General features: G+C 42.9%; 1 protein-coding gene across 2 annotated transcripts in view; it reads right to left on the bottom strand.

Moving 5' to 3' along the window:
* Positions 1–10,125, bottom strand: part of efhc2 (EF-hand domain (C-terminal) containing 2) — a 95,650-nt gene extending 85,525 nt beyond the window's left edge. The window contains exons 1-2 of one of the 2 annotated variants that reach the window (XM_048540893.2): positions 10,006–10,125; positions 3,580–3,768 (exon numbers count right to left, since the gene is read on the bottom strand). In XM_048540893.2, the coding sequence (XP_048396850.1) occupies positions 3,580–3,768; positions 10,006–10,047 (231 nt within the window). In that variant the 5' untranslated portion in view covers positions 10,048–10,125. The remainder of the gene's footprint in view (positions 1–3,579; positions 3,769–10,005) is intronic. The other variant, XM_048540892.2, reaches the window with a different exon arrangement.
* Between the last annotated feature and the right edge of the window lie 2,070 nt (positions 10,126–12,195).

Genomic DNA, 12,195 nt, shown 5'->3' with positions numbered 1-12,195 from the left:
CCTTTCGCCCATCTTGTTTGTGCCAACCATGACATCATTCTAAACTAATACCATCTACCTGCACTTGGTATGTGTCCTTCTATTCCCTGCCTGTTCATGGATCTGTCTAAATGCCTCTTAAACATAGAAGCGGGTACGATAGCTATCATCTCTCCAGGCAGCATACCTCCATTAAACCTTCTCCCTCTCACTTTAATCCAATGTCCTTTAATATTTCCAACCCTGAGAGAAAAGATTCTGACTACCCATCCTATCTATGCCTCTTATAATTTAAATACTTCTATCAGTCACCCCTCATCTTCTGACGTTTGATGGAAATCAATTCAAATTTGTTTAACCTCTCCTGACAGCTAACATGCTCCAATCCAGGCACCATTCTGGTAAATCTCTTTTGCACTCTCTCTCCAAGCCTCCTTCCTGTGTAAAAATAAATTCAAAGATGCTTCAGAAGCGAGTCGAAGAAGGAAAGATCCGGATACTCAAAAGTTGACAAATTAGACAATAATTGGTATAGATGGCAACTAGATGTCACAATGGAACATTACAGATGAAGTGAGTAGGCAAAGTTGTGGCAGATGGAGTTCAGTATGAGATTCTGTAAGGGCATACACTTTGTATACAAAAAAGACAAATCCAAAGCTTTTTTTAATGGGCAAGACTCTAGAAATTCTGTGAAACAAAGAATTAAGATGAATTAAGCTTAGATTAAAGGTGCAAAGATCATTCAAAAAGGCGAGTTGAATTTCAGCTTTTATTTCTGTACGTTTGGACTACAAAGTAGTGTACATGTGTAATTACATTTTAGTCAGATCCTATTTGAATATTAAATATGATCTTGGGCACCACACCTCAAGAATGCTAAAAGGTTTTATTTATAAATGATAGGTTGTATAAATTTGGAATAAAATTGAAAATGCTTGATCTGCTAACTTGAAACATTAACTGTTTCAATCTCCATAGATGATGTTAGACCTGCACTTTTTGAGTTTTTTTTCAGATTGTCAGCATCGGCAATACTGTAATATTGCATAAAAAATAGCAAGAACTGCTGATGCTGGAGTCAGAGATAACACAGTGTGGAGCTGGAGGAACACAGCAGACCAAGCAGCATCAGAGGAGTAGGAAAACTGACATTTCAGGTCGAGACCCTTTTTCAGAAATGGGGGAGGGGGAAGGGGGCTCTGAAATAAATAGTGAGAGGGAGGGGAAGGTAGGTGTGATGGTGGTAGGTGAGTGTTGGTAGGCAGTGATGGGAATTGGTCAGTGAGGTGGGAGGAGTTTTGAAACTGATATCGATTTTAAGCCCACCGGCTCCCACAGCTATCTAGACCATAGCTCCCCTCTCCCACCTTCCTGCAAGAAAGCCAACTCCTACTCTCAATACCTCTGCCTCCGCCGCATCTGCTACCAAGATGAGGTGTTCCATTCCCGAACATCCCAGATGTCCTTGTATTTCAAAGATCGCAACTTGTCCCCCTTCGGTGGTCAAAAACGCTCTCAATCGCATCTCTTGTGTATCCTGCTCCTCTGCCCTCACACCCCCTCCCCTCAACAAAAACAAAGACAGAATCCCCCTTGCCCTCATGTATCACCCCACTAACCGCCTGATTCAACACATCATTCTCTGCCACTTTTGCCACCTGCAATCTGACGCCACAACCAAGGATATATTTCCCTCCCTATCCCCATCTGCCTTCTGGAGGGACAACTTTCTCCGCGACTCAACTCCCCACGAGCCCCACCACCCCAGCACCTTTCCCTACAACCTGAGGAAGTGTGATACCTGCACCTAAACCTGCCCCCTCACCTCCATCCAAGGAACCAAAAAAACCATCCACATTGGACAGATGTTCATCTGCACATCCACTAGTGTGGACTACTGCATCTGCTGCTCCTGATGTGGCCTCCTTTACATCAGTGAGACCAAGCAGAGGCTCAGAGACTGCTTTGTAGAGCGCCCGTGCGCTGTTCGTGACAAATGACAACACCTTCCAGTCGCGAACCGCGAACCGCGAACCACTCCCACTCCCACTCCCACTCCCACTCCCACTCCCTGGACGACATATCCATCCTGGGCCTCCTCCAGTGTCACAATGACAGCACCTGGAAACTGGAGGAGCAGCTCCTCATATTCCACCTTGGGAGCCTACAACCCATTGGTCTCAATGTGGACTTTACAAGCTTCAAAATCTCCCCACTCCCGACCTCACCCCAAGACCACCCCTCCCTCTTATCCCTGCCTCATTGATTTGTCTGCTTTCTCTTCCACCTGTCTGCTCCTCCCACCTCATTGACCAATCCCCACCACTGCCTACCTGCACTCACCAATTGCCATCCAACCTTCTTTCCCCAGGCCTATCCTTCCTCTCTCTATTTATTTCAGATCCCCTTCCCCCTCCCCCATTTCTGAAGAAGGGTCTAGGCCTGAAACATCAGCCTTTCTGCTCCTCTGATGCTGCTTGGCCTGCTGTGTTCATCCAGCTCCATACCTTGTTATCTCAGATTCTCCTCCAGCATCTGCAGTTCCTGCTATATCTTGCATTTACTGCAGTTCAGATAGCTAAGTAATAGTATAATGTATATAAAATTATAAGCATATTCAACAGAATAGCTAAAATAAAAGCGATTTTCTTTAGAATATTTCAGTAAAAAGGAGCACAACCTTGAATGTAAAGTTAGGTCATTTATGAGTGAGAAAAGAAAGCACTTTGTTCTCCAAAAAAATAGTAGAGATGTGGCATTCTATTCCTTAAAAGTCAGTGGGTTTTTGAAATTTAACTTTTCAATAAAAAATCTGCTGGTTTTAGATTTGTAGAAGGTTATTGAAGGAAATGCTTCAATGAAGGAAAAAATATTGAGATGGAGATAAATCATTATCTAATTAATGGAGGCTGAATTGTCTACTCCTGTAACTATATTGATCAAAGAGTTGAGTTTTAAGATAAACGAAGGAACTGTAGTCCCATGGAGCAGGCTAGAAATCAAATTTGTGACTGCACGGAAGGTTACACCAAGGTCAAGGAATATAAGGAAGAAAATGCACTTCATGACTACTGCACAGTGCGAGTGGAATAAAAACATAACTGAAGGTAATCAAAAGGAATGCATATAGATTATTGTTCTATTATTGTCGGAAATCCTTCAGTATTTCACTTAATGGTCATTTTTCATTTTATACTATGATGGAAAATATTAGATTGTGTGTAATGTACCATCTACAGGGCAAGAAACAACAGATGAAATTCAAGGCGAGGGCAAAAGAGTTGAACAAGCTTTTAAAAATGAGGAGGATGCCAAGGAGGCAAGGTTTAGGGAATATAGTTTAATGGTACAATGGAGTGAGGCTGAAGACTCAGTCATTAATGCTGAAACAGTCAAGTGAGAACTAAAGTTAACTATGGCAAGAACACAGGATGAAAGCTGTTTTCAAGGAATAGAGAAAATTGGAGATTTGTGAAAATACTTCACAGGTTAAACTTTGTAATTAAATTTTATGCTCAATGAAAATCCACACGAGCATAATTGCAGCATGAATCATTTCAAGTGTTTCAAATGGAACAAACATACACAAAAGCATACCTGCTTGTCAAAGACAACCCATGCTGGTGCGTCACTGCCATGTCCCTTTGGAAAGACACTGAACTTCGGTTTCAGGTTTTGACCAACTAATGGTTCACCACCAATGCCAGGTTTCTCCTCTCCCACCATTGTTGGGACATCGTTTGGAAAGTCAAAGTGATGAGATTTATGAAATTTCTCCCTTCCCAACTACAGCAAAGGAAACAAACAACTATTAGCTCAAAAATATGTTAAAAAGTAACCTTCAAATTCTGAATGGTTTTAATTTTAAAATAAACACTTTGGCTAAAATTTTAACTCACTAAAAACACAATCATTTGCACAGAGTTAAAATCAAGACCACATATAATGATCTTACAGTAAATATAATTTAGATCCTGGTCCTCTTAGTTCTATGGAAAGAACTGTGTTCAATCAAAGCTTGTATATTTTAAACACTGCTTTAGGACACAATAAATTGCTATGATATCATACTTTCGTGGACTGTTATTCCCATCCCACTTCAGTAGAATGGTACAAAATTGCAATTCTCACGCATTATCATTTAAATTTTGAATTATCCAAATTATCCACTATGTACTCAACTGTTATGTGGAGATTCCAGTGTTGGACTATGGTTTATAAAGTCAGAAGTCACATGAAACCAGGTTACAGTGCAACAGTGCAACATGCTTATTTGAAGTCACAAGCTATAACCTGGCGTTGTGTGACTTCTGACTTTGTCGTACAACTTTCTGATGCATTAACAGTTTGTTATTCTCATCAGTCTCTGCACATGCATTGCACACAAATTGTTTTAAATCCACTGGTCTTTTAATCATTGGCATGTGTCTTGCAATTTGCTGTCTGGCTGAGAGATGCTTATTTTTTGGGAATGTGGTTCTGTGTCAAATGCTGTTGCTGCAATGCCTATTGCTGTTCATTTGCTAAGGACATCTGGCTCTAACAGTTGATTTGTGGTCTGTACAGATGGAGAGCTCATGCTTTCTCTATCTGCAGCCTACAAATGAGCAAGAGCTCCCACTGTGTGGATGTGAAGTGCCTACTGTATATCAGGTCATTCACTTCCACATGTGCTCAAGGTGCCAACTGCTCAACACAGGACTCATGTGGCCCATTGAGCTGACGTTTGTTAAGACTGTTGAAGGTTTGTACCAGCTCTTTAATACTCAACTCTGGCAATGGCTTTGCAATCTTGCTAAAATGAAATTATGCTCTTTTGCCATTTCATCTTGCTTTTGTCACTTGCACATGCTACTATAACTATTATTGATTTTTTGTGATTGGAAGAGTAGTAGTTTAGGTTTGGCATGACAGTGAGATGAGTCTTCTGACAGCATGGATGTTTGTACCCTTGGAGGTCATACTGTGCAGTGGTAATATCCCTACCTCTGGGCCAGGAGTCCTGGGTTCAAATCCCACCTGCTCCAGAGGGTGTAATAGCCTGTCTGAACAGGTTGATTGGAAAATATTTGGAAGTTTGTACTGTGATTGGCTGTCCAATGCTCAAACCTGACAATAATTTGGCAGTTTTATCAAAATCAACGTTTGCCTTTCTGCTGTTTCAACTTAGTTTTGTTTTTGTCTTTCAAGTCTTTTATTAATTCCAGTTTCAGTAGCTTTCTTTTGGAAGAATAATTTTGGTGCGGCATGATGTTATTTTTTTCCACTGGACTACTTTCTATGCCTTCGCTAGGTGTGTTTCTCAACTTGAAGCTTCTATGCTTCTGTGCTGGATTGGCTCAGTTTCTTTGCTTTGATTTACACCACTGAGTTCCATTTAATTGAGGATAATTGGATATGATGTATGGGGTTGAATGCCCTAATCCTTAATGAACTGGCACTTATGAACTGACGGCCAGTGTCACTCATCAGAATGTTGAATGTTCAAAATGCAATAAAGGCTGGAGTGTGCTCTCAGGCCTTCTACGTATAGCTAGCAGTTATTAAGGACAGCTGGTCCACCTCCCAGTAGCCAAAATAATAGACCAGGGTGGCAAAATGGATGGTTTCTGTGGGAGTGAAGAGATCTACTCCCAGCTTCATCTATGCCCTGTCTGGGATTTCAAGTGTCATCAGCAGCCCTTCAGTTTGCTCAGCTTCAAACTCATTACAAGCTGCACTGGCTGATGTGGATCCTTGATTTCATGGCTCCTGTTTGGCCAGGAAAGCAAATCACTTGCCTTTCTCAGACTTCACTCAATTTGTTGGTGACTTGCACCAGTGTATTTTAGCATCTCTCCCCTCAAATCCATAAGGGCAATGACAATTTCCTTTGCACAATGTCATAGTAGGCTGTTAACATTTCTATATGCCCTTTATACTTGGTGACTACAGGGGTGTATCTTAGGTATTCAAGTCATCTACTCATCACTGCTTCTTGTAACAGTCAGAGTTGCAGCTTGTTGGGTGGTTTGCTTGATTTGGGCAAGGTGCGTGTCTTATTTTTTTATTCATTTTGTGAGATGTGGGCATCATTGGCTAGGCCCGAATTCATTGACCATCCCCAAGCCCTGACAAAAGTAATTGTCAGCTACCTTCCTAAACCACTGCAATCCTTAACGCATAGGTACACTCAATGCTGAAAGGAAGGGACTTCCAGAATTTTGACCCACTGTCAGTGAAGGAATGGCAATATGGTTCCAAGTCCAGATGACGTATGGCTTGGAGAGGAACTTGCAGGTGATGAGATGTCATGCATCTACTACCCTTGTCCTTTGTAAATGGTGGATCTTTGTAGGTTTAGAAGGTCTGTTACAGGAATCTTGGTTAATGACTACAGTCCATCTTATAAATGGTACACACTTGACGCTACTGTACATTGGCTCTCCAACCACCAATTCCAACTTTCACTCCCTTTATTACCAAGCAAGTAATAAATTGATTGACTATGCTCTGAATGGTGTTAAGTTTCTTGAATAATGATGGAACTATTGATCCAAGCAAATGGAGAATATTCCATCGAACTCCTGAGCAATTCCTTGATGGTGGCAGTAAGGTATTGTGAAAAAATAAATGAATTACTCAGCTCAGAATTCTTAGCCTCTGACCTGTTCTTGTTGCCACAGTATTTGTATGGCTGGTTCAGTTCAATTTCTGGTCAATAGAAACCTTAGGATGTTGGTAGTGGGAAATTAAGCAATGGTAATGTCATTGAATGAATGAACATCAGGAATTGATAGTTAGATTCTCCAACATTGGAGACGGTCATTGCACAACATTGTGCGGTACAAATGTTACTTTTCACTTGTGCAGGTCTTGCTGCATTTGGACATGGACTATTTCAGTATCTGTGGTGTCCCAAATCATGTTGAACATTGTACACTCATCAGCAAATATCCCCAATTCTGACCTTTTCATGGAATGTTATTAATAAAATGGCATAGGCGCTTAGACTTAGGATACTATCCTGAGGAACTTCTGTGGAAATGTCCTTGAACTCAGGTGACTAATCTCCAACAACCACAACCATTTTCCTTTGTGCCAAGTGTAACAGTTTTTCCTCTGACTGCAGCTTTATTGGGGTTCCTGGGTGCCATACTTGGTCAAATCCTGCCTTGACATCAAGGCAGTCACTCACTTCACCTAAGGAGATCAGTTCTTCGATCCATGTTTAGACCAAGGCTGTAATGAGGTCAGGAGCCAAATGGACCTGGCAGAACTCAAACTGAACATCAATAGCAGGTAATTGTCAAGCAAGTGCCACTTGATAGTACGGTCACTGATTTCACCATTTTACTAATGATGGAGAGTAGACTGCTAGGGCAGTATTGGCGGGATTGGATTTTCCTGCTTTTTTTGCACAGGATATAACTGGGCAATGCTCCACATTGCTGGGTAGATGCCAATGTTGTAGCTGTACCTGTGTTGTCACTTCACCAGGCTGAAACCTTATTTTTAGGTATGATCGTTGTGGTAGAGTAGAACTTTGCCAGGCAATGAAATTACAGATTGCGGTTAATTACAATTCTACTCACATTACAGAGCTGCTTGATCTGTTCAAGTCCATCCTATTTAAGTGTTAGTGCCTAACAACAGAATGGAGGGTATCTTTGATGTGACTTCATCCACATGACCTCCTTTTTAACTCAAATCGAAAATTTTTCTAACTACCTAGAAATGTGCCTTGATAGACCCATCAGATATGACAAGAGGGGCATGGAGGGAAGCTGTAGGTTTATTAGATATGGAGCATGCATGGGACAATAGATGGAAGATTCCTGATGACTTGGGCAGCGATTGGGGAAGATAGATTGCCTAAGAGAAGAAATGAATGAAGGCATGATAACATTAAAGAATCTAGAAGAAGTAAAGAGAAAAATAAAAGGGGGGTGGTGGGAGAAATATTAGAAACAGAAGCAATGGTTTCGGGTCTTCAGTTCTGTAACAGCAGCAGTAGCAGAATAGTTTTGTAGTCACTTGTAAGTCTTTTAAAAATGTGCTCAATTTCATAGTAGTTAATTCTACCACCTGCTGTTAATACAACACTTTGAATCGACCAAACAGAATATTAAAGCAACTCCTTCTAAAGATAGAATAAGTACAAACCTTCAAAGAGAATGCTCAAATACAAACTAAAATGCAGTTCAGCAATTTAAATGCAAAATCATCTTCAAATCTGTTTCATATAGATTTGATAGTGATACACAAAATTATCATAGTATCACATTTTACACCTCTACCTTTTTTCCTTCTATAATAAAAAAAATCACCTAGTAAAATTTTAACGTTGATGAACTCAAATAATTAGAGGGTTTTGGACACTTGCATAAAGGCAGTATGAAACGGCTTCCGTCTGAAACTCTGCCCTGACAATCAGAAACACAATTATTAACATAAATTGGTGATCCTTGGGCATTGAGACACCCAAAGAAAATATAAATAGGTCATTTAGGCTGAAGAAAGAACTTCAAAAAATTGCACTTTTTCTGTTGTTTTAGAAAGTTATGTTTACTCAATTTTTTTTAGGATAAAAGTGCACCTAGTATCACAAGTCACATTTTCAAATCCATAAGTAAACCTGCTTTATAAAGGTGAGCTTGCCCCTTTCTTCAAAAATAGATTTGTTTATAGGGTGTGAGCCAGCAAGGCCAGCATTTGTTGCTCATCCTGGATTGCTTTCGTGAAGGTGCTGGTGAGCCACATTTTAAATTGCTGAATCCATCTTGTCTGCACTCACAGTACTGTTAGGAAGGGAGTTACAAGATTTAGAATTCCTGACAGTGAAGGATTAGTCATACAGTTCCAACTCAGATGGTGGCTTTGGTACAAATGCAAGATTTTAGAAGAAAGGTCCTGATCCAAAACGTCAACTTTCCTGCTCCTCTGACATTGCCTGGTCTGCTGTGCTCCTCCAGATCCACACGATTATCTCTGAATTCAACATCGGCAGTTCTTACTATCTCCAAGATTTTAGAATATTGTTTTAAACCATCTCCATAGTTTAAGGTAAATTGGTAATGTGATCTGTTTTGTATTCTGTTTGACAACAAGCCTACGTGGTTTCCACAGGGACAGGATTGCACATGTTAAGACTTACTGACAGCAAGGTGCAAGATGTTCATACCTGAAAATAAAGGCTGAAGCAACAGGGCTAACTGTGACAAGACTTTCAGTCTCCATGTTTTTGGGCTGAAAGAAAAGCAGATCTTTAACAGAGATTAAAGATTGAAGTTAGTAAGGTCAGCAGAGTGAAGGCTGTACAAGGCATGAGACAGAAGGAGGAAGGGAGGACTGTCTTGGGTGCAAGAGGCCAATTTAACAGCACTCTAAGTTTAGCACTTGAGGCCAAAAGGAGGAATTGCTGGAGCGGGCTTTGTTGTTGGTGGTCACTTGGGGAATTTCCTGTAAAATGATGGAAGCATCTTTCAACAATCACTCAATGTTATAAAACTGCAAGAAGTGCAGACATGAACCCATTGGAAGTGGGAATTCCAATGGATGACATCTTTTGAATGACAGTTTTCATATATCAAACAGAACACCTATCCAACCCAGTGTTCACTCTACTCATCTCTTCTGTAGGCAGCTGGATAGTTTGGTGTGATCATCTCCAAACAAAGAAACCAGTGCACCACCAGCCCTGAGAATATTCCAGGCCTTTTATTAGTGGTATTTTCAATCATTGTCAGTGCAGTGGTTCCCTCTAAACATTAAGACGCAACTGTGACCACCCTGACAATCTCATACAGTGTTGTGCCAACTAGCCAAAACCCTGCAGGAAGTATTTACTACTCGTGCACAGAAAGTAGGAATAACAATGTTGAATGTTAACAGTATGGAAATTTTTGTTTAAAAAATGAGTTACAAACAAGCAAACATTTACTCCCCGGGGTTTCCTCAAAGGTTGGTGTTGAAGTCAATTTTGAAAGAGAAAACAGTTTCTTAAATGTGTCGATTTTTATTACTTGCAGAGAAGTTACTCACATTCTTGTTGAATGTGTTCCCAGGTAAGAGTGGTAAAGTCATGTTTCCTCTGCTCCAGGCTCTTCTCTATGTTTGAGTCTCCGTTGCCTCGGTGACAGTGACGTCGCTATGCTGGGCCGTACATTCCGCCATTAAAAGAAGGGCTTCAACAAAAAAAAACTTTTTTTGGCAGATTCTTGCGCGGTGAACCCTTCTGTCCCAGTTTCACATTTTTGCTTGCACCGACTTCCATTCAATCCGTTGTTGTTTTTCCTAAATTCGAATGTGTGATGCATTCGACAAACACGACAAGAAATAGTTCGCCATCTTGAGAAGGTCAGCGGCCGTCATTCCTTGGGTCTTAGATAACGAAATGTGAGGCTGGATGAACACAGCAGGCCAAGCAGCATCTCAGGAGCGCAAAAACTGACGTTTCGGGCCTAGACCCTTCATCAGAGAGGGGGATGGGGAGAGGGTTCTGGAATAAATAGGGAGAGAGGGGGAGGCGGACCGAAGATGGAGAGAAAAGAAGATAGGTGGAGAGGAGAGTATAGGTGGGGAGGTAGGGAGAGGATAGGTCAATCCAGGGAAGACGGACAGGTCAAGGAGGTGGGATGAGGTTAGTAGGTAGCTGGGGGTGCGGCTTGTGGTGGGAGGAAGGGATGGGTGAGAGGAAGAACAGGTTAGGGAGGCAGAGACAGGTTGGATTGGTTTTGGGATGCAGTGGGTGGGGGGGAAGAGCTGGGCTGGTTGTGTGGTGCAGTGGGTGGGGGGGAAGAGCTGGGCTGGTTGTGTGGTGCAGTGGGGGGAGGGGATGAACTGGGCTGGTTTGGGGATGCAGTAGGGGAAGGGGAGATTTTGAAACTGGTGAAGTCCACATTGATACCATATGGCTGCAGGGTTCCCAGGCGGAATATGATTTGCTGTTCCTGCAACCTTCGGGTGGCATCATTGTGGCACTGCAGGAGGCCCATGATGGACATGTCATCTAGAGAATGGGAGGGGGAGTGGAAATGGTTCCCTCTCCCTCCCATTCTCTAGATGACATGTCCATCATGGGCCTCCTGCACTGCCACAATGATGCCACCCGAAGATTGCAGGAATAGAACTCATATTCCGCCTGGGAGCCCTGCAGCCTAATTGTATCAATGTGGACTTCGCCAGTTTCAAAATCTCCCCTTCCCCTACTGCATCCCCAAACCAGCCCAGTTCGTCCCCTCCCCCCACTGCACCACACAACCAGCCCAGCTCTTCCCCCCCACCCACTGCATCCCAAAACCAGTCCAACCTGTCTCTGCCTCCCTAACTGGTTCTTTCTCTCACCCATCCCTTCCTCCCACCCCAAGCCGCACCCCCATCTACCTACTAACCTCATCCCACCTCCTTGACCTGTCCGTCTTCCCTGGACTGACCTATCCGCTCCCTACCTCCCCACCTATACTCTTTCCACCTATCTTCTTTACTCTCCATCTTCGGTCCGCCTCCCCCTCTCTCCCTATTTATTCCAGTTCCCTCTCCCCATCCCCCTCTCTGATGAAGGGTCTAGGCCCGAAACGTCAGCTTTTGTGCTCCTGAGATGCTGCTTGGCCTGCTGTGTTCATCCAGCCTCACATTTTATTATCAGGGGACAAACTGGGCTGGTTTTGGGATGCAGTGGGGGAAGGGGAGATTTTGAAGCTGGTGAAGTCCACATTGATACCATTGGGCTGCAGGGTTCCCAAGCGGAATATGAGTTGCTGTTCCTGCAACCTTCGGGTGGCATCATTGTGGCACTGCAGGAGGCCCATGATGAACATGTCATCTAAAGAATGGGAGGGGGAGTGGAAATGGTTTGCGACTGGGAGGTGCAGTTGTTTATTGCAAACCGAGCGGAGGTGTTCTGCAAAGCGGTCCCCAAGCCTCCACTTGGTTTCCCCAATGTAGAGGAAGCCACACTGGGTACAATGGATACAGTTATACCACATTGTCAGATGTACAGGTGAACCTCTGCTTAATGTGGAAAGTCATCTTGGGGCCTGGGATAGGGGTGAGGGAGGAGTTGTGGGGACAAGTGTAGCATTTCCTGCGGTTGCAGGGGAAGGTGCCGGGTGTGGTGGGGTTGGAGGGCAGTGTGGAGCGAACAAGGGAGTCGCGGAGAGAGTGGTCTCTCCAGAAAGCAGGCAGGGGTGGGGATGGAAAAATGTCTTGGGTGGTGGGGTCAGATTGTAGATG

This window comes from Stegostoma tigrinum, chromosome 12 (genome assembly GCF_030684315.1).
Source record: "Stegostoma tigrinum isolate sSteTig4 chromosome 12, sSteTig4.hap1, whole genome shotgun sequence".
In the NCBI taxonomy this organism is placed as follows: domain Eukaryota; kingdom Metazoa; phylum Chordata; class Chondrichthyes; order Orectolobiformes; family Stegostomatidae; genus Stegostoma; species Stegostoma tigrinum.
This window is presented reverse-complemented; position numbering and strand designations above follow the sequence as displayed.